We start from the raw sequence: 20,169 nt of genomic DNA, 5'->3' as shown, positions 1-20,169 counted from the left end.
GACTGCACGTCTGTCCCACTGGCTGAAAACGCTTTGTTGCTCTGGGGCATACGGGCCTGGTGACGGCTGCTTCATGGTGAGTCTGGAAGTGACTGCATGGGCCCTTCACTTCTGCAGGGTTGCTTTTGCTCTCCCAGGTCCCTTCCAGCTCTATCGTAGGCACCGTACGTGACAATTGTCCAGAGACATTTTACGGCACCCTCACAGGACGTGTCCGTGGGAGCCCTGTCTCCCCATACTCGGGACACCAGGCTGCAGAGACGTGCCTGGCGTCCCTGCCGTTCGTGGGCAGCGGCCCTGAGTCTGCAGCTCATGCAGTGCGGCTCCTGTCAGAGCCCCACCGAGCCTCGTCCTGCACAGCAGCCTCCCCAGTCCCGACCGGATGGTGACACCCACACTTCACGACACACACAACCAGGGAGAAGGCTGCCTGGCGTTGGGGTGGGGCCGCGGGCTGCTCCTGTGAGGATAAGCCACTGAGCTCGCCTGCTGCTGCTCCTGGGCGGTAGCTACCAGACCCGTTTGCAGGTGTCGGGGGGCAAGGCCAGGGTCGCCCGAGAGCCCTGTGGGGGAAGAATCTGAGGAGCCTCAGCGCCCACTCCAAACCCCTGATGGCAGCTGACAAACTTGGAAACCCTCCTCTTCTCCTCATGGAAGTGTCAACTGTGCTTTCGGGGTGCCTGGGGCTCTCTGGGATCCTCCTTTCCTTGAGGAAGAAAAGTCTAGCAGCTTCTAGAGAGAAGGAGAAGCTTGACCTACAAGGAAACAAGGACAAGATTGACGCCAGTGACAGCGCGAACAGATGGTGACCGTGGGCTAGTGTGTGAAGCCCTGGAGAGGAGAGCGACTTGGAACCTGACTTTCTTGCCCAACCAAACTTCCTTTAGATAGGAGAGCCCGTGAGGGCATCGTCAGGCATGCAGAGACTCGGGCGTGTGGCCAGGTCAAGTCCCAGACAGTACTCTGCAAGTGACAAGCGGACCGTAAACTTTTGTGAAGGGCCAGGCATAGTCCAGACCCTGAGAGTCCGAGTGTAAGGCCTGGCCCTGTGGGACGGCCCGCCTCACCAGAGACACCGTCATAAAGCCCCTGGCACGGGTACAGTGGGAACGAATCCCTGGGAAGGAGGGCGCGTCCCGAACCTCTGGTTGGGACCAGTGGAGCGACACCCGACCCCTCGGCCACGTTGGTGCAGATCAGTCCCCGCAGGCGTGCTGTGGACCTGCTTCGCCGCATGACCTGCGAGCCTGGCGCCACTGGGTGCTGGCGAGGCTGTGGATCAGTTCCCCGATGCCCGCCGAGGGATCAGAGGTGCCACCCCTGCGGTGGGGCCTTCTCCCACCCCCAGCCCTTCCGCTCCTGCACACGGGCTGGAGGGCACTGCTCAGCAGCTCTGCTGAAGGCCGCCCGGCCACCTGTGTGCCCTCTGGCCAGAAGGCACCAAGCCTCGGTTGGGCCCACGCCCAGCAGTGACAGGGAATGAGCTGCAGCCACATGAGGCAGCTGCAGCCGACCACAGGGTGCTGGCTGAGCACAAGTCAGATTGTACCCAATGCGACGCTCACCTGCAGCGCCACCTCCCGCCTCCATCCCTGACGCCGCCTGGCTCATGGGGAGTGGACAGAGGGTGCTGACCATGTTCCACTCGGGGGTCAGGCTCCAGGTCTGCAGGCCATTGTTTCGGCGATACCCACCTGGCTAATCAACTAACTGGAGGGGCAGCATGGCCAGTACTCAGCCTGTGATGGGGACCAGAGACCAGAACTACCCACGTGCACCTGCGGCCGTAGGAATGTTTTCCTGTTACCACCTAAAGTCATCCCCGACCCCCGGCCACCCCAGAGCGTGCATGCCCGTCAGCCAGCCCTGCAGACGGCAGTGACGTCGGGGATGCAGGAAGGCTGTTCCCATCCCTGACTGAGCTCCTGAACTTTACAGAACACCTGACGCTTCAGAGACCTGACGTGACGTGAACCAGCCACGAGCCGTTGGTGGACTCCCCAGTGGCAGCCCCCTCACTGCTCTGTGGCTAACGGGCTCGGCTGCCTTGGCCTCATGCGAACCGGCCCTCGGAGTCACACGGCTGATGGCAGCCTCGGGCCTCGCCCGCACCGTGGCGTCACCATTGGCAGGCGCACCCTGCGCGCTGGTGCTGTGAGTGCACAGGGTCCCGGGGCTGGCGGTCAGCCCACAGTGACCTGCACCCTCAGAGGGCGCGTCCTGGGTGCTCTGCCTTCTTTGGGGTCTGGTGGATGGGTGAGCCCAGTGAGCTGACCCGAGAGAAGGCCACTGGGCCCTGGACGGACTGTCCCTAGGGGGCACGGCCCTGAGGGTCAGAGCAAAGGCAGGGTGGCGCCTGGTCTGTCGCTCTCCAAGGAGACCTGCCTGCGGCGGTGCCCTGCGGGGCTGCTCAGGTTGTTACTCCCCAGCGGAGGACCCAGGACGGAGGATGCGCTGAGGAGAGGCTAGGCCCGGCCGGGGTCAGCAGGGGCCCCTGGCCCGGCGCGGCGCTTCCCCTCCACCGATTCCTGGCGCCATGTGCTCCTCCCAGGGTGGCTGGGTGGAGGGGCACGGGGTTGGCCCTGCCATCTGTAAGAGGACAGGTGGGGTGCCCCTGCCCCCTTTACTGGCTGGGGGTCTGGCTACTCCTGGGCTAGGCCCTGGGCCTCCCTCCCTCGCTCCAGGCCCCGGACGTCTGTTCCTGGTGACTCACTTCCTGTGTCCTTGTCGCCGTCACTTTCGGGGAGCTGGAGGGCCTGGCCGACCTGCTCGGGGGCGTCCTCAAGATGCACCAGCGCCGTGGGTTCTAGGAGAAACCAGGATGTGCAGTGCTGACCACATGGCTACTGCCCCGTGCCCAGGGCTGTGCGTGGGCCACCTGCCTGAGCTGCTTCTCTCCCGGAAAGCTAGGGAGGGCGGTACTGTTCCTGGTGGGGGCCCCGTGTGCGGGAGCAGGACACTCGCTTGCCTGCTGGCTCCCCAACTTGGGCCCAGAGCCCGCAGGCCCGGCGCTGTCTCCTGCGGGACCTGCTCTCCCCTCCTGCCCACCCTCTGCAGGGACCTGGCTCCCAGTGCTGCCCTAGCTGAAGCTGCTTTGCTGCTGCTTTTTTTAAAAAAATATTTTTTTTATTTATTTAGTTACTTATTTGTTTATTTTTAGAGAGAGGAGAAGGGAGGGAGAAATGGAGAGAAGCATCCATGTGTGGTTGCCTCTCCTATGCCCCCAACTGGGAACCTGGCCCATAACCCAGGCCTGTGCCCTGATGGGGAATCGAGCCAGAGACCCTTTGGTTTGCAGGCCGGCGCTCAGTCCACTGAGCCGCACCAGCCAGGGAGAGCCGAAGCTTAGTGAAGGTCACCAGTGGCCGGAGGCAGGGCCTGATCTCCTGCCTGACCTGGCTTCAGCCCTCCAAGCATCCTTCAAACTCCACCCTCCCTCCACCCTCGGCTTCTTGGGGGATGACAACAACCCCCATTCATGTCTGCACGCTTGGCCATCTCGTTCTGCAGGTCAGCTTCTCTGCAGGTCCCTGCCTGAGCCCTGTCCCCCGGGTGCATGCCTGTCCCCTGCCTGGGAATGCTGTCATTGGCGGAGACTTCTCACTGGGTGGTGATTGGCTGTTTGCCAGAGGAGGCTCTGAGAACGAGGCCTGGGGAGCCTGCAGGCCTGCCCCATCTGGATTTTGGGGGGCTCCTGCCAGGTCTGGATTTCAGGCCCTGCTTTGCTAGGTGGGAAGGGCCAGGGCGTCTGGACCTGAGGCTCGGGGCTGGGCAGAGGTGCAGTGGGTGAGGCAGGCAGCCCCGCTCGTGCCGTCCCAGCAGGACCTAAACCCAAAGGCTCTGCTCCTAACCCAGGTCACGACCTCAGCGTGATGGGCCGTGAGCTCCTGGGACCACGACGTGCGCGCCTGTCACCTGCTCCTTGTCGGCAGGCAGAGTCCTACTGCGCAGCCCGGTGCCGCCCGCCCAAGGACCAGGCTCTGAGCAGCAGCCCTCAGACCCAGGCACGGCCCCAGGTCCCGCTCACGGACAAGGCTCACGTCCTGGCCTGGCCAGCGAAGCTCCTGACCCAGTCACTGTGCCCTCGCACGCACTCTGCCAGCAGCCTGCGCCTCACGCCCGTGGCCACGTCGGGAAGGTCCCCGCAGCGCCGCGTGGCGTGGAGAGTGCGTGCTGGCCCCAAGGCCCAGGGCCTCCGGTACCGTCCCGTGCTGGGGGCCGGGTAGGCGGCAGTGAGGCCACGTGGGTGGCTGAGGCACTCACGTGATCTCACGGGGACTGCGGGGCCGGGGGAGTCACTGGGCTGGGCACTTGCTCGTCCTCTGCCATCCACGAGCTCCGAGAACCTGCTGGGCATCGCCAGGGTCACCATGCAGAGCCCTGCACCGGCGGTGACCCTGAGGGGGCTGACGGCAGGGCTGCGTACCTGGGCGTCTGGGTTGGCATTTCGGGGGCCCCACGGTCGCTGAGCAGACGCAGCCCCGGCAGGCGCCCAGGGGCTGGTCTGTTTCTGAGCCCCCGTGGGTGGGGTCCTTCCCGATGCCAGCGTCTGTCTGCACCGTCCCTCGGGGCCACGGGTGGTAGCGGGTGACGGGGGGCTGTGCGGGACACACAAGGCAGGTCTGGGGTTCCCCTCACCTCGCCCCGCCTCACCGCCCTGCTGTTCAGAGAGGACTGAGGGGTCTGACTGTCCCTGTGGCCAAGTAACCCTGGACCCCTGCTGCCCCCGAGGAGGAGCCACAGCGTCCCTACTGGGGAGCAGACACTGCCTGGCAGTGCTGAGGGGCTGGTCCCATCCCCCACCTGCAGGGCAGGGCCCCGACTCAACCCACAGGACTCAATCGGCTGAGGCCCCCACCCCACACGTGCCCTGGAGTGACGGTGTGGCTTCTCTGTGGGTCCTTGTCACCTCACTGTGTCCCCTGGCTGCGTGCGTCAGTCCCCCGCCCCTGGCCAGCTCGTGGAGGGGCCCGAGCTGCCCTGTGCCCCGGCGGCAGGTGCACCTGGAGCGGAGCCGGGCCTGGCTCTCGGGGCAGCTGCGTGCCCAGACGCCACCTTCCGCGGCACCTCGCAGGGGCTCTAAAGCGTGAACAGGACTGCGCAGGACTCTGGTGGGACCTGAGGGGCCTCCGTGCACTTGGGGGCTGAGCCCACGTCCTTTCTGTGGCCCTTTGGAGCCTCTCCGCTCCCAAGCCGCACCCCCTCCTGAGCCTGCCCTGGCCTCTCTCCCCCACTGCTGTGCAGCGGCTCCTCAGGGCTGGCCTGGCTGCAAGGCCGCTCACCGGCCCGTCCGCACCGCCCGCTCTCGGCACCCGTTTTAGACGATGCCCTGCCTTCACTGCTCAGCCTGTCAGGGGCCACGGAGGTGGACAGCGCGTGGTGAGAAGCAAATGCTACTTCTCCCAGTGGCACTGCGCTGCCCCGGCGGCCACTGTCCGCAGACCCACTGCTTCTCCCGCACGACGCCTCCGGGCTGCCTGCCTGGCGCCTCTGGGACAGTGTGGCCCGCACTCACAGGTGATGATGTAAAGGTGCGCCGGCTCGCTGTGTAGCTGGCCACCCCCAGTGTCCTGCACGGCCGTCACCGAGAGCTGGTGTCGTCGCCCGGGCAGCAGGTCCCGCACCGTGTAGGACACCAGCTTCCCGTTGGGGACGTAGCGGCTTTTGGTGCTCTGGCTGGTGGTCACGTTGATCACGTAGGCCTCCAGGGAGGTGCCTGAAGTGGGGGCGTCCCAGACCACGCTGGCAGAGGTGGCTGTGACTCGGGTGGCGGTCAGGTTTGCGGGCGGCAGAGGCCCTGGAAGAGGCACAGAGAGGGGAGGGAGGTGAAGGGGGCTGACAGGGTCGTGCCCAGGACACAGTTTCAAGATCGGATGCCGATTGCCAAAGCCGTGTTTGAGGCCAGATTTAGTTACTGCAGATGTCACTGTGGGCCTGAAGGGTGGCGGGGGCCCTGCAGCACCTCCCCCTGCCCCGAGAGCCACCCCCAAGATGCTGCCCACCAGCACCCCTGGGCCTGCTCACCATCACCATCCCCACCTGTGTGGCACCTCTGGGGCTCCTGAGCCTGGCCACATGCCCCTCCCCCGGGACACAGACGAGGGGAGTGGGTCCCAGCACTCAGGGACAGAGTGAGGACTTCAGCCTGCGCTGATCCCGCCCCCCCACTCCCCCACCCCACCCCCCTGGCCAGGCCCTGCTCGCACTTCCCTTCTCACCAAGACGCCTGTCCCTGCCCCCCTCCTTGTCCACGTGTACACCCTTGACAGCATGGTGCCCGCCCTGCCCATGAACTGGGGAGGGAGGGGCGGTGAGGGCCGGCCTGCTGCCTGCGAGACCACGGGGCTCTGCAGAGGGGACAGCCAGCCCCTCCGGCCCTTTGCTCAGTGACCCCGCTTGGAAGGAGCCCAGGAGCCGCTGGGTGTGAAGGTCATCCCAGCAGGAGGGGCTGCCGTACGGGGTGCGCACAGCCCAAGACTGCGGTTCTGGGGTCACAGCCACTTGGGGAAGGACGAGGGGCTGGAGGGAGGTTAGAGCCTCTGGAAGGCCCTGCTCGTGTGGCGGCCGTGCTGTGCACTTACGGGTCCACACGTGCAGCGGCGGGGAGGCCAGGCTCTCGGTGGGGTGCTCCTGCCCCCCGAGCCCGCTGAGGGCTGTCGCCTGGATGGTGTACTTCCGTCCTGGCAGCAGAGCCCTGCAGGGAGAGGGCACAGGACGGTCTTGGGCTCTGCCCGGCTCTGCTCCAGACTACGGCTCCTCCGGAGCTGGTGTGACTGGGGCTGTGGGTGGTCCCGGGGCTGGTGGCCCAGGTGGCCTCCATGAGGGCAGTTTTGTGGCCTGAGACATGGTGCTGCTCGGTGGGGAGCTGCTCTCTGTTGTGCAGTGAGAGGCCAGCAGCCCCGTGAGGAGGCAGAGCAAGCCCAGCAGGGACAGCCAGGTGCCGGGTGGACAGGAGGGTCGGGAGGGAGGGAGCGCGGCCAGCGCCTCACCCGAACGTGAACGTGTCCACACTCCTGTCCACGTCGGTGGACTGGTCCTCCAGGGCATCAGGGTGGCGGACGGACAGGCGGACACCGCTGACAGTGGTGTGGCGTGTCCTGTGCAGAGCCCACTGCACGGAGATGGTGCTGGCCGTCACGTTGGTGACCTCAAGGCCCTCCACAGGCCGGGGTCCTGGGGAGCGGGGCGGTTGCTCAGCCTCGCCAGCACCTCCTCACTCCTGGGGTCTCAGGGAGGTGCTGGGGGTCAGAAAGGTGCTGAGCGAGGCAGCAGCCGGCAGGGCCTGCCGTGTGGGTCCTTCCGCCGCTGCCTGGCTTCCCCTGTCTCTCTAGCCGACTGTCTTGGTCACACGGATGTGACCGTCTGGGCCGTGCTGGGCCGGCAAAAGCCAGGAGCGTGCTCTGCGCCCCAGGGGAGGGCCGGGTGTGGCCAAACCCAGACCACGGGAGCCGAGAGGGGTGCCACAGTGCCCCAGTCCAGTGGGCAGTGTCCCTCCCGCCCCGTCTAGTGTCCTGGTGGAGACCATCCTGCAGGGGAAGGGGCCTCTTCCTCCCAGGCGCCTTTTCTGGGCGGACACCCTCTCAAGCAGCCTCAGAAGCGCTTCCTCCTAAAGTAAGCTCGGGACGAGCCCTCCCCTCCTTTGAGCCCCCAGGCTGCATTCCCTCGTGCTCTCCGATGTCCCTAGGGCCACCTCCCCCCCCACCGCGTCCCACTGCCATCCCCCCACTCACATGACAGCGCTCAGCTGCTACCCCCATGCAGCAGCAGCAGGGGTCCTTGTGACACCCGCCCCCCCCCCGGCACCCCCATGGGGCAGGCTCGCCTGGGCGCCCCCACCGCCCCAGCCTGTCTGTGCCGCCTCTGCCCCCATGCGGGGCCGACTCACGCGTGCGGGCGAGCAGCGCCACGGGCCTGCTGATGTCGTTCCTGTTGTTGGCGTTGCGCTTGACCGAGAAGACGGAGATGTTGTAGGCCCGGCCGGCCGCCAGGGCCCGGAGCTGGTGGGAGGAGCGGCTCTGGTCCACGAAGTCCGTGCGGCGGGAGGAGCCGTCCGAGGAGGCGTAGGTGACCGCGTACCCGTCCAGCATCTGCCTGGCAGCCTGGCCTTCGGGTGGGCGCCAGGAGATGGAGACCCCGCTCTCCTCCACTCGGTCCACCTTGAGGGCCGTTGGTGGGAAGAGCTCTTCAGGGTTTCGGTCAAGAACAAGGGAAGGGGGGGTGGTCAGCTGTCAGCCTGGAAGCCCCAGCCCCCCCAAACTGCTGCCCAGCCCGGTGGCTCTGGGGCCTGGCTACCCTGGGGCAGATGTGGACACTGCTGGCCGGAGGCCACTCCTGACAGCAGGGGACTTCTTCATCCTGGTCTCTGGCCATTGCTCCTGGGAGGGGCTGTGTGCACGCAGGACCGCGTCTGAGCCTCCTGGGGCTCATGTGCCCCTCCTCGCTTCTCGGGCACAGCCTGGGGCTAGCAGCGGGCTCTGCCCTAGGCCTGTCCTCTGGGGTGTCTGCGGCCCCTGAGGGGGAGGGGAGGCTCTCCCACCTCGTGCTGGCACCCTGTGCCTCACCTCTGGCGCAGTCCTTGCCGGTGTAGCCCGCTTTGCAGGTGCAGCTGTGGGACCCGTTGCTGGCCAGGCAGTAGCCGCGGCCCCCACAGGGGCTGAAGAAGCAGGGATCACTCACTGGGGGCGGAGGAAGCAGCAGTGAGCTCTGGGGTGTCACCAGGCTCCCCCACTGTGTCCTGGGCCTTGCTCCTGGGGGGCTGGGTTCCTGTGTGGGTGTGCTTGTGGGTGGACGTGGGTGGTGCTATCAGGCAGGTCTGGGGAGGTGGGAGTGAGGGAGGGAGCACCCTAGGATGGGGGACAGGGCTCACTAGAGACCGGGCAGGTGTCGCCTTCTGACTGCGCCAGGTCATCCTGCCACGACCCCAAGCCAAGGTGCCCTGGTCGGCAGTGATGTGGGGGGTGGGCACAGTGCCGGCCCCTGCACACCCTCCCTCTTCACTGTGGCTGTGGGTGACCCAGGCTCCGGGCCAGGGTAGGGCTGCGGGTTCCCAGCGCGGCCCCAGGAAACACTTGCCCGCATGCAGCAAATCGCTGATCACTGTCACAGCCGCTACCCTGCCCTCCGGGGCCCCCGCCTGTCCCTGGCCTGGCTGCAAACAGTCCCCCTGTGCTCGTCCCCCAGCAGGCTCCCGGGCACTGCAGTCCTCGGCCACAGACCCTGTCCTTGGGAGCGGCACCCCCTGTGCACAGCTGAGTGCTGCCGGCCGGGCCAGCCCCCGAGGGCACCCCTGTTCCAGGAGCGTGGCGTGACCACAGGTGGCAGAGGTTTGCATGGGACAGCCCCAGGGCAAGGAGTCGGAGGGACACTGAGGGCGGGCACACCGCAGCCGGGGAAGGCTGGCGGGGAGCATTTCCCTGTGTGAGGAGTGGCGGGGCCCGGGCCCCGGGGCTGCAGCGGGCTTGGCCGTCCAGGCCCGGGGCTGGCAGGGGAGGCGCGCCGGGCCCGGCCCCCACCTGTCTCGCAGTGGTAGCCGAAGAAGCCCTCCGGGCAGACGCACAGGTAGGCCCCGCCGCCGCTCTCACATCGGCCTCCGTGCCGGCAGGGGCTGGAGTCGCAGGCGTCCACCTCTGGAGAACACCCAGAGAGTGGGCCCGAGCGGCAAGGGGGCGTCTGGGGGAGGGAGGAGAGGACAGCGGGAGGAAGGGAAGGGGCGGCGAGGAGAGAGGCCAGGCAGGGCGGTGTGGGCGAGCTGTGGGGTGGAAGCCCCCTCATGCGTGGCTGGTGCTCGGCCCACCCCCACCCCCCACCCCTCACTCCCGGGGTCCTGTCCCCCGGGGGACCTGTCCAGCAGGGCTACGGGAGCTGCCCCCTCCCCTGAGCTGAGGGGCCCAGGGTCTGCGCTTGTAGAAGGCAGCTTCTCCCGGGGTGTCCCCCCGTGCACAGCCCCCACCTGTCTTGCGGGGGGCTCCTGTGAAGCCTCTGGGCTCTGGCTTGCAGAGGCCCCTGGGAGGCCCTGCAGGCGCCTCTGTTCCTGCAGAGGTGTGCCTGGCACTCGTCTGTCTCCATAGAGACGGGACTGGGGGGGGGGGGGCTGCATGGGCCTCTAGGGGCCTACAGGGGCCCCCTGTGGCCCTACACAGGCTTCCACGCCCCTCAGGGCTCTGTGTGTGCCTGCCCCACTGCCAGCCCCGCCAAGCCCCCTGCCCCAGCTGCTGCTGCACTGCCCCGCCCGGCTCTGCAGGGGCCTTGACTGGACACCCTGGGCTTGGCCCTCCCTGGGGCTTGAGGCCCCGCACAGGAGGAGGGGGCAGGGCCGGCCCAGCAGCGCACCTGGCCAGGCATCAGGGCTGTGACCTGCCCCCCCCCCCCCCAAGCCCCATGTTGTCTGCCCCTGGGACAGAGTCTGCAGAGCAGGAGAGGCCAGTCAGCATTTCTCAGCCGAGCTCCTCATCTCCCCAGGAGGTGGAGAGCTGGCAGGAGCGTGTGCACGCGGCAGGGCCCAACCAGGGCGAGGGGCACCTGGGACAGGCGACCACAGTTGGGGGACCCCTGTGCCTCATGCTATGACCAGGCTGCAGGAGCTGCCGCTCCATGGTGAGGGCCAGGCTGTCTTACCCAATTCACAGCGGGCTCCTTCATGCCCCGGGCTGCAGACACACGAGTATCCGGCGACTCGGTCCTGGCAGGAGCCCCCATGCAGGCACGGTTGGGATCGGCACTCGTCAATTTCTGGGTGAGAGGGGTGCCCAGGTGTGCAGGTGCAAGGAGAGACCCAGGAATAAAGCAGTGTTGCCATTATCAGAGGCAGTGGCTTGAAGCCAAGTTAGGGTGGACATAAGTGAGTTTGTTCCCAGGAGCTGAGGGGACTCTGAGATGTCCCCTTGTCTCTTGGAGACAGCAGATCCTAGGGAGGGCATCTCTGGTGGGAGGGGCATACACACAGCAGAGCAGGGACTGGGGGTGGGCCGTGTCCCTGAACAGTGGCCTTGAGGGGACTCAATTCCACAGCTCTAGGTGGACAGGCCCAATCTTGCCAATTTAATAAATAACAATCATGTACAAAGGCGATGCCATGGGGCTGAGTCCTTTGTTTTAAAGTATTCATCCCAGGTTTTTCTGAAATCCTGAATCCAGAATGTTCAATTTAGAAAAGTTTAATTTGAATGCTTAACATGTAAGTACATAAATGGTAATGGCATAATGACACCTGGGGCCTGCACCCTCCCTGGGCACTGGGATGTGGGCAGGTTCATGAGGTCACATGCTCTTCCCCACCCCTTGAAACACGAGTTTCTGTGGCTCCCATCTCTCTGCCTCTTTAAATTTAAACTGTTTTGAATTGCCTAAACAATACTGTATATGGCTTTGCTTTTGCTATTTATGAACTTTATCAGTAGGAATCGTGGTAAACGTCCTCTCCTCCGTCCACACTATGTTGATGAGACATCTCCCTGCTGCTGTGGGTCTCTCCTTTTCATCGCTGTATAATATTTCGCCATGTGGTTACACCGTACTTTATCGATCCTTGCTTGGTGTGCATTTAGGTGGTTCTAGACTTCTTGCTATTGGAGAAAATAAAAGGGTTTCTGTGTCTTCTTTCCCACCTCCCGGTGTGGACATGCACACTTCTCTTAAGATGTGTGCCGAGACGTGGGGTTGCTGGGACACCGTGTATGTGATCGTTCAGCTTGATAGGAAAGTCACCAGGTAGTTTTCAAGGTGCTTAAACAGTTCACACTTCCCTACAAGTCCTGTGGCTCCATGTCCTCCCCAGCACAGGGGCCTCTTCCACCGAAGTTGGCCTGCGGCATGCGTGTCAGTGTGCTTTTGATTTGCGTGTGGGGGGTCGCCGCGTTCTCTGTGTTTGGTGGCTGTATGTAACCTTCTTCCATGAAGTGCCTGTTCGTGTGTTTTGCAGATCTTCCTGTTAGGTTGACTGTTTCTTACTGATTCATAGAGTTCTCCATATATTCTTGAAACCACTTTGTAGCTTATCCTTCGTTTTCTTCTTTAAGGCTGATGAGTTTATTCCTAATTTTTACACGACAATTTGTCCATTTTTTTCTTTTATAGTTAATGATTTTTTTTTTCTTGCTTAAGGAATCTTTCCTTACCCCAAGGCCAAAAATATACTTACCTATATTTTCCACACAGAAGTATATATTTTAAAAAAGCATTTAAATTCTTCACCCGGAATTAATTGTTGTGTATAGTGAGACACGGGAAGCCAATGTAATGTGTTCCCAAGTGCATGACCATTTTATTCCACATACCGTGAAGGTTTTCTCATGCTTTGTAAAGAAGTTGATAGTTTTAGCTTTTACATTTATGTCCATAATGGGTTTCACACGTAGGCGTTTTTTACGTGGTTGGTACTATTGCATGTAATTTTGTTTCATTTCCTTTCCCAGGTGTTTGCTGCTAGAATCTGAAAGCACAGTTGGTTGGTTCTGTGTGTTGGCCATATCCTGGGATCTGGTTCTCTGGCTTCTTTTGTAGAACCTCCTCAGGCTCTTCTGCGCCCATGGTGTGTCATCTTTGTCCTTCCTGTTTGGTAGATCGGCCCTTCATTCCCGCTTCTCGGCGGCGGCCCGTCTGGGGTCCAGGGCCTCGCTGGGAGCAGCTGGGGAGGGGACACCCTCGTCTCCTTACCGGTTATGGCAGGAAGCCTTTCACCATGAAGTATTTTGTCGGCTGTTGGTTTTTCGTGGGTGCTCTTTGTCAGGTTGAAGATATTCTCTTCTACTCTCAGTTTATTACGAGTTTTTATAATAGTTGAATTCTGTCAAATGATTTGTCTGCATCTACTGAGGGGATTGTGTGGTTTTCTGTCTCCTAATATGGTGAATTACATTGATTGATTTTCAAATGTTAAACCCGCCTGTGCTCTTGAGATAAACCCCACTTGGTCCTGATGCGTTATCCTTTTTACACAGTAACGGGTTTCATTCAGTAATATTTTGTTAGGAGTTTTGTATCTGAGTCATGAGGATTGTTCTCCAATCTGTAATTTCACTTTTTGTACTGCCTCCGTCTGGTGTTGGTATCATGCAAATACTGGTCTCGTGAAACGAGGAGAGAAATGCTGCTGCCGCCTGTGTTTTCTAAAAGGGCTCATGTAGGGTATCACTCCTTTCTTCCGTGCTTGGTAGAACTCACCAGTGTTCTGAGAATCTGGTCCTGCCATTTTCTTTGCAGGAAGGTTTTTATTACAAGTTAAATTTAATACAGGAATATTCATATTTTCTATTTCTTCTTCTGCCAGTTCTGGTTCCCTGTGTCTTTCAGGGTATCCATCCCCTTCCTCCAGGCTGTCGGATCTCGCGGCCTAATGTCACAGTGCCCCCTGTTGTCCTTCAAACACTGGTAGGATCTCCAGTGATGTCTCTTTTGTCATTCTGATATTGCCAGTTTTTCTTTTTTTATTGATTGGTCTTCCTAGAGGTTTATCTATTTCATTGACTTTTCCAAGGAACCAGATTTTGGTTTCATTGATTTTTCTCTGTATATGTTTTTTATCATTAAGTTCTCTAAATGTTGTTGATATATAAAAATGCAATTAATTTTGTTATAATAACCTGTATCCACTACACGTTACATTTCCTACCATTTTTCGTTAGTTGGCCTGTTGATTAAAGATAGCCATATCAGTTGCAAATACTGACATTTTTACTTCTTCCCTTAGCATTTTATGGCACTAATATCTTTTTCTTACTTGATTGCATGGGCTAGTAGTACTTCCGATATAATACTGGTTAGGCTTAGTGATAGTGGGCTCCCATTTTAAGGGGTATATTTCTCTGTTTAGGATAATGATTATTCTGGGTATGAGAGGAGGTGTAAGTAAATTACCTCAGTCACCAATTTCCTTCCCCAGTCGGTAGCTCAGCATGTCTGAGTCAGGTGTGCAGAACTGCTTCTGAATTCCAGGCTAACCTCCGTTACAACAAGGGTCAGGAACCTGCTCCACAGCTCTCTCAATGCAGCCTGTACCTGCCCTTTACAGTGTGGAGTGTCATTGTCCTGTTCCCACGGTGTGGCCAGTCTAGCGGTGCCTGGCCTGAGTGCACCTCTCTGTGGGGTGGCAAGAACCTGGGGGTTATGCGGCCCCTGCCCCGTCTCTGTTAAGTTTTCCCTCGAATAAAGCATTTTTCACATCATGTGGCTGTGGGGGTGGGTGGGGGTGTGTGTGTGCGCGCGCGCATGCGCATCTTGTTATTTTTATCTGCATCCGGAAGTACATTATTCTTTGTTTGGTAAGACTTTACTTCATGAATGGGTATGAATTCTGTCAAATGCTTATTATGCGTGTGTTGAGATGCTTCTGCTTTTCCTCCTTCAGTTGGGGAACACGGCAGGTTTCCTGGCATCAGGCTATTCTTCCAGCAGCTCTGCTAGATAGTGTGTCTCTGGTCTTGGTAGACTGCTGAGCTTCTGCACTTCTGTTCATATGTTTCATGGACCCGTGATTTTATCCCTCCAGCTGTCCATATCTGGCGTCGGTTCAAGCTTATGCCGGCCTCCTAGAACGGGCTGGTCCGTGTTCTCTGCGTTCCACCCTGGAAGAGCCTGTCTGATGCTACAATGGTCTGTTCTTGGCTGCACAGAGGAATTTTCCTGTGTCGTTGTTTGGGCCTGGTGTTTCTTCATGGGAAAATGCTTCCGTTTCTTTAAATAGTTATAGAACTATGTAGATTTTCTATATTCCCTTGAGTCATTTTTGGGAAGTTATATTTTTCTAAGTATATAATGTCCATTTCTTCTAAGACTTCAAACTTATTTGTACAGACCAGGCAGTAGTTTCCCTTATGCTTTAAATCTCTGCAGGGTCCATGGCTGTCGCCTCCTTCACTTACAAAGGTTTTCCCCGACGAGTCTGATGGAGGTTGTCCCCTGCAGGAAGCTGGTCCGAGAGCTCAGGCTGGTGTTGGCTCGTCCGCTGCGGCTGTGCCTTGTTTCAGTCGTTCCGGCTTTTGCTTGTGGCCCCTTGTCCCCACCACCCCGCCCAGCGGCACCTGCTGTTTTCTTAGCATCTGGAGTCAGACAGCAAGTTCTTTACTTTTGAACTTTTTTAACATGTGTGTTAAGGCTATAAACTTCCCGTGAAGCATGGCTTTTTGCAGCATCATGTTTTGACATAGAAAGTGATCATCATTATTCATTTAAACAATACGTTCACTGGCCGTGTGATTTCTTCTTTGACTTATGAGCTATTTCAGTATCTTTAAAAGTATCTAAACATAGAGAATTAAAAATTTATTTCTTGTTTTTAATAAGTTATTTTTTTGTGTGTTCAGAATGAATTAGTTCAAATTGTTAATTATATTGTTCAAGTGTTTTTGCTGATTTTTTGTTTTTTGCCTCTTAATCTGAACTGAGAGGAGGCTCAAACTTTTCCCTTATGGTGGTGGAGCTGTCAGTTTCTTCCTGCAGTTGGGCCGTCTTTGCTTTGCGTATTTTGAGTCTGTGGGACCTGATGTTCGGCTGTTGATAATGGCGTGTCTTCTTGGTGAACTGGAGCAGTTGTCACGGAGGGAGACCCTCCCCGTCGCAATGATGCTTTCTGCCTACAGTCTGTTCTGTCTGAGGGCAACGGAGCTACACCCACTATATTTTTATTCGTTTTCACCTGATTTCCCCCTGTACTTTGTCTTTCCGTGTAATTATGCTTCAGGGGTGTCTCTTGGAGGGGCCCGGAGCAGGAGGCATGGGCCTGAACCCTGACCTTGGGCCCCTCCCTCCTGGCCCCAGCTGCCTCATCAGCAGAGTCTGCTACTCTGAGGACAGAGAGCCCTCCGTGAATGGGCCAGAGCAGAGCTGCCACTGGCCAGCCCCACGGTCACCATGGTTACGGCCTCGTTCTCTGGGAGGAGAATAAAAGGAGAAGGGGTAAGGCCCAGAACTGCACCCTGGGCTCCTGCACACAGGGCGTGGGCCCCACTGCTCCGCCCACCCCACCCCAGAGGGCCTGCAGATCACCGTGGCACTGGGGAGGCGCGCTCCAGACGCCCTGCAGCTGGCAGACGCGGACGGGGCTGCGGGTGCTCAGGCTGTAGCCTTGGTCACATGAGTACAGCGCCACGGAGCCCAGCCGCGTGCCGTTGAAGCGCAGCGTGGCGTGCTCCACCTCCTCGGGGGGGCCACAGTCCAGCTCTGCAAGGACACAGCAGCCTGTGCACCGCAGGGCACTGCCAGCCCCACAGCCGCCCCTGCCCACTGGGCCACAGGGCCTGGGACCCCTGCTTTCCATGCCACCCGTCCCACAGCCAAGGTGCCTTGGTCTCCAGAACAGGCTGCCCGGAGCTTTCTCTTTCTCCTTCCCCTCTGTCCCCTGTGCCCTGTGCCTGCTGCCCTCTGCTCTTCCAGGGTTAGGAAGAGCTCTTCTGTCCCCCCCAGCCGCTCCCCCGGCTCTCTTACCAGCCTGGCACCGGCGTCCTGTGTACCCTGCTCGGCAGCGGCAGGAGAAATCCATGCCCAGGTCCTCACAGGTGCCCCCATTCGCACAGGGGCTCCGGAAGCAGGGGGAGGGGACTGGAAGGTCACAGGGTCCCTGTCACCCATCATCTTGCCCACGGGCCTCTGGGCTGCACAGAGGTGCCCCTGCTGTGCTGCCCCGCCCCCTTCCCCCCGCCCCCGCCCCCCGCCCCCCGTCCCCTGCCCCTTGCCCAGGCCTGCTTCTGTCTGCAGCTGGGCTGCGTCCGCCGTACCTATCTCGCAGTGCCGCCCGGAGAAACCTGGGGGACAGTCACACTTGTACTTGCCGATGTAGTGGAAGCAGGTGCCGCCGTTGTGACAGGGGCCCGAGGCACAGGAGTCCGGCTTCCCTGGGAGTGGAAGGTGCCACTGGGGTCAGGTGTCGTGTGCCCTCCACCTCTGCCCCTCCCCTGAGCCCAGACGTCCCAGAGCTGGGGCCCTTCACAGGGACACTCCTGATAAGCAGCTATGGCGGTGGGCAGGGCTCCCGCCCCCCCGCCCCCCCCCCCCCCGTCCCGGGCCCGGGGCCGCACCGATCTCGCAGTGCCTGCCGGTGAAGCGATACGGGCAGCTGCACTGGTACTCGCCGCCTGCCTCCTTGCATGTGCCCCCGTTCCGGCAGGGCCCCGAGCTGCACAGGCGCGGCCGGGCTGTGGGGGACAGAGAGACTTGGAGGTGGGTGACCGGGGGCCCACAGCGCTCCCCTCGTGTCTTCTCAGTCCTCGGGCACCCATGGGCCCAGCAGGCCTGGCAGCAGCAGGGGCCAAGCCCGCCTGGAGACCCTCACTCCACCTCGGGGCCTCTGCCCACCCAGCTTCTCTCCCCTGCCCCGGGCCCTGGGCCCACGGGCCCTGCCGGTGGAGAGCCGGCCCGCAGCGCAGCACGCCCAGCACCGTCCTCCCCACAGGACACCACGGCCCCAGCGGCCCCCGCCCTGTGCCCCCCGCACCGGAGCTCCCGCAGCAGGCCCGTGCTGGCGCATCCGCCCACTCACAGGTGTGAGCCCAGGGGCATGTCTGTCTCCCACCTTGAGGAGTTCCACCCAGGGGTAGCCCCTCGGCCTCCTTGATGCTCTTGGGGGGACTGTGCAACAGAAGGGGGGCCTGCCCACGTGCTCAGCCCTTACGTCCCCCCACCCCCACCCCGAGGTGCCTCACAGGGTGCATGTCCACGTTCCAGCCCCCCAATCCTGAAAGCAGCCCCCATGGGATGCCTTTGTCAAGGGTGAAGAACCGAGTGGGGGGCCTCCTCCTGCCGCAGGGGGACCATGGGAAGTCGTGGGTCAGAGTATCGGGGCCCTGCCCTGGGGTCACTGTGAGAGCAGGAGAGGCTTCCAGGTAAACCCACTGAGGCCTCGGCCAGGTCTCCATAACGGAGGGAGCAGGAGGGCTGCAGGGGACGTTGGTGGCGCAGGTGCCATGCCCAGGAGGACGGCCCTCTGGGCTCTGAATGAGGGGTGCCTGGGTGCACGGAAGGGGCAGCCCAGGGGCCGGCGAGGCACTTGGGGAAGAGGAGTTACGCTCTCAGTGGCTAAATGTTGCTGACGTTCTCCGACTTGACTTGGAGTTAGCAAAGCCCTAAGGAATTGTTTTCAAATCTACGACTGAAATGTCCTTGGAAAAGTGCTGAGCAGGAAACCAAGCCCAGTGTGCGGGCGCCGAGCCCCGAGCGCCCACCTTTCTCGCAGCGTCTGCCCTGGAACCCACGCGGGCACGCGCACGTGTAGGAGTCGTCCTGGGCCTCGCAGGAGCCGCCGTTGAAGCAGGGGTCCGAGTCGCAGGGTGACGGCAGCGCTGTGGGGTCAGAGGGCGGTCCTGGGGCCAGTGTCGCCGGGGAAGGGCGCCCTGGCGTCCTGCCTGGAGCCTCGGCCACTTAAAATGCACTCTGCTGGGTCCTGAGTCCTCACCCCAGGCTCTAAGGCCCCTCCCCAGAATTCCTTTTATCCCTGATTTTACTCCAGAATGTAGCCTCCCTCTTCTGTGAGCTGGGGTCGGGCGGGGGCTCCCCAACATCCTCATCATCCGATTGCGCACTGCGTGGTTATCCGCCCACGGACAGGTCCCTAGTGGTCAGGAGGTTTAATCGCGGACTGCGTTAGGCGCGGGTTACCTATGCCAGCAGCTAAGCCAGGGACTTGGCAGGAAACCACGTGGCCCTAGCCCCATTGCTAGCCTGCTGCAGGGAAAACGAGCGGAGATCCAGCCCATGCCCGAGAGGACTGGGGGAGCGGGGCACCCACTGTATGTAGGTCCTCTGGTGCCCGGGGGTAACCCACCACTTTCCTCCCCAACACCAGCCATCCCCGCGGTTCCTGGGTGTCTCCCCTGCCTGTAGGCACCGCCCGGCCCCACCCCTCACAGTGGCTGACGTTGTGGTCCGTGTGGCAGACGCAGAGGTAGGTCCCGCCGTACTCCATGCAGTAGCCGCCGTCGGGGCACTGGGTGTTCATGTTGCAGGGCATGGCTGTGACTTCTGCAGGGGAGGACGAAGCCCCATCTCAGGTCTCCCCGGGACCCTGTGTCCTTGACAAGCGTGGGTCTGTGCAAGACCCAGTGACCCCCCCAGGGAGACCAGGCCGAGGCCCCCTCCTGGGTGGGCGTGGGGCCACAGAGCCACTGGTCGAGGGTCTGCACCTGTGGATCCCGGTTCAGGCCCAAGTCAGGGTGTGGAGGGTAGCCAGGGGCAGGTGAGGTGTGCCCTCCCCTAGCTCTGGGCACCTACCAAGTTCACAGAAGAGCCCAAAGAAGCCCGGGGGACACTGGCAGAGGGTGGTGTTAGCCCCCAGGCACCTGCCACCATTGCGGCACTCACAGTCGTCAGGGGTTCCTGCCACAGAGAGAGGGAGGAGCCCCCAATGTGGGGGTGCTGGAGGGCCGGGGCCTCCCCTGCCCCTGCCCCTGCCCCACTCCTGGTGACCCCCCTTGTGCCCCCCCTCCACACTCGCACACGCGCTGTTGTGGTGTTTGCATGCACACCCACGGGACGCCCCAGCCCGACCGCAGCCCCACAGCCCGGCCACACCCACTGTCCCTGCAGTCGGGGCCCATGAAGCCTCCGGGGCACTCGCACACGTAGCCCTGGTCCGCGTCCACACAGGTGCCCCCATTCTGGCACGGGGCTGAGAGGCAGGGGTCGGGCATCGGGGGGCTTCCTGTAAGAGAGACAGGGGTCACCAGAGCAACAGCACGTGTCAGGGGTTCAGCCTCTGTTCTCAGTGCCGGGTGGAGTCTGGGCCCGAGGCCTGTTCCCTGGACGCTGCCTTCCAGCTGCCCCTCCGCCACGAGCCCCTCTTGGGAGCAGAATGAGAAGCAAGGGTGGGAGGGGCCTGTGGTGGGTGCCAAGGGGCCCCAGCAAGGCTGGAGGCCTCCAGGCGCTTCTGGTCGATGTTAGTAAAATACTAGGACGTCCCAGGTACCTTTCAGTCGTTGGTTTCTAGTTTAATTTCGCTGTGGTCAGAGAACACAATCTTTTTCAATTTATTGAGCCTTGTTTCACGGTGGCAGGATGGCCCATCATGGCAAGAGCTCCTGAGCCCTTGAAGAGAATGTGCATGTCCACCCAACCAGACTGGCTGAGCGTGCCAGGCCGGCTTGTCCCGGCCAGCAGCTGGGCACACGCCCCCACCGTGAGCTCTCTACCCACTGCTGTGTCTCCTGTGCCTGTTAGCTGCTGCTCCGTGCGTCCTGATTCACGGCA

General features: G+C 61.3%; 1 protein-coding gene across 1 annotated transcript in view; it reads right to left on the bottom strand.

Moving 5' to 3' along the window:
• SNED1 (sushi, nidogen and EGF like domains 1) overlaps nt 1–20,169 on the bottom strand; it is a 47,126-nt gene that overhangs the window by 10,130 nt on the left and 16,827 nt on the right. The window contains 21 exon segments of the mRNA XM_090285394.1: nt 2,714–2,806; nt 4,264–4,346; nt 4,427–4,564; nt 5,138–5,144; nt 5,516–5,797; nt 6,582–6,694; nt 6,990–7,173; nt 7,886–8,182; nt 8,562–8,675; nt 9,513–9,626; nt 9,950–9,984; nt 9,986–10,055; nt 10,615–10,728; nt 15,979–16,152; nt 16,417–16,530; nt 16,707–16,823; nt 17,007–17,123; nt 18,150–18,266; nt 18,832–18,945; nt 19,195–19,299; nt 19,499–19,624. Of these exon segments, the coding sequence (XP_090141520.1) occupies nt 2,714–2,806; nt 4,264–4,346; nt 4,427–4,564; nt 5,138–5,144; nt 5,516–5,797; nt 6,582–6,694; nt 6,990–7,173; nt 7,886–8,182; nt 8,562–8,675; nt 9,513–9,626; nt 9,950–9,984; nt 9,986–10,055; nt 10,615–10,728; nt 15,979–16,152; nt 16,417–16,530; nt 16,707–16,823; nt 17,007–17,123; nt 18,150–18,266; nt 18,832–18,945; nt 19,195–19,299; nt 19,499–19,624 (2,628 nt within the window).

This window comes from Furipterus horrens, unplaced genomic scaffold (genome assembly GCF_987537825.1).
Source record: "Furipterus horrens unplaced genomic scaffold, mFurHor1.1.pri manual_scaffold_1, whole genome shotgun sequence".
Classification (NCBI taxonomy): Eukaryota; Metazoa; Chordata; class Mammalia; order Chiroptera; family Furipteridae; genus Furipterus; species Furipterus horrens.
Note: the sequence above shows the minus strand (reverse complement) of the source record. Positions and strands in the feature narration are given on the sequence as shown.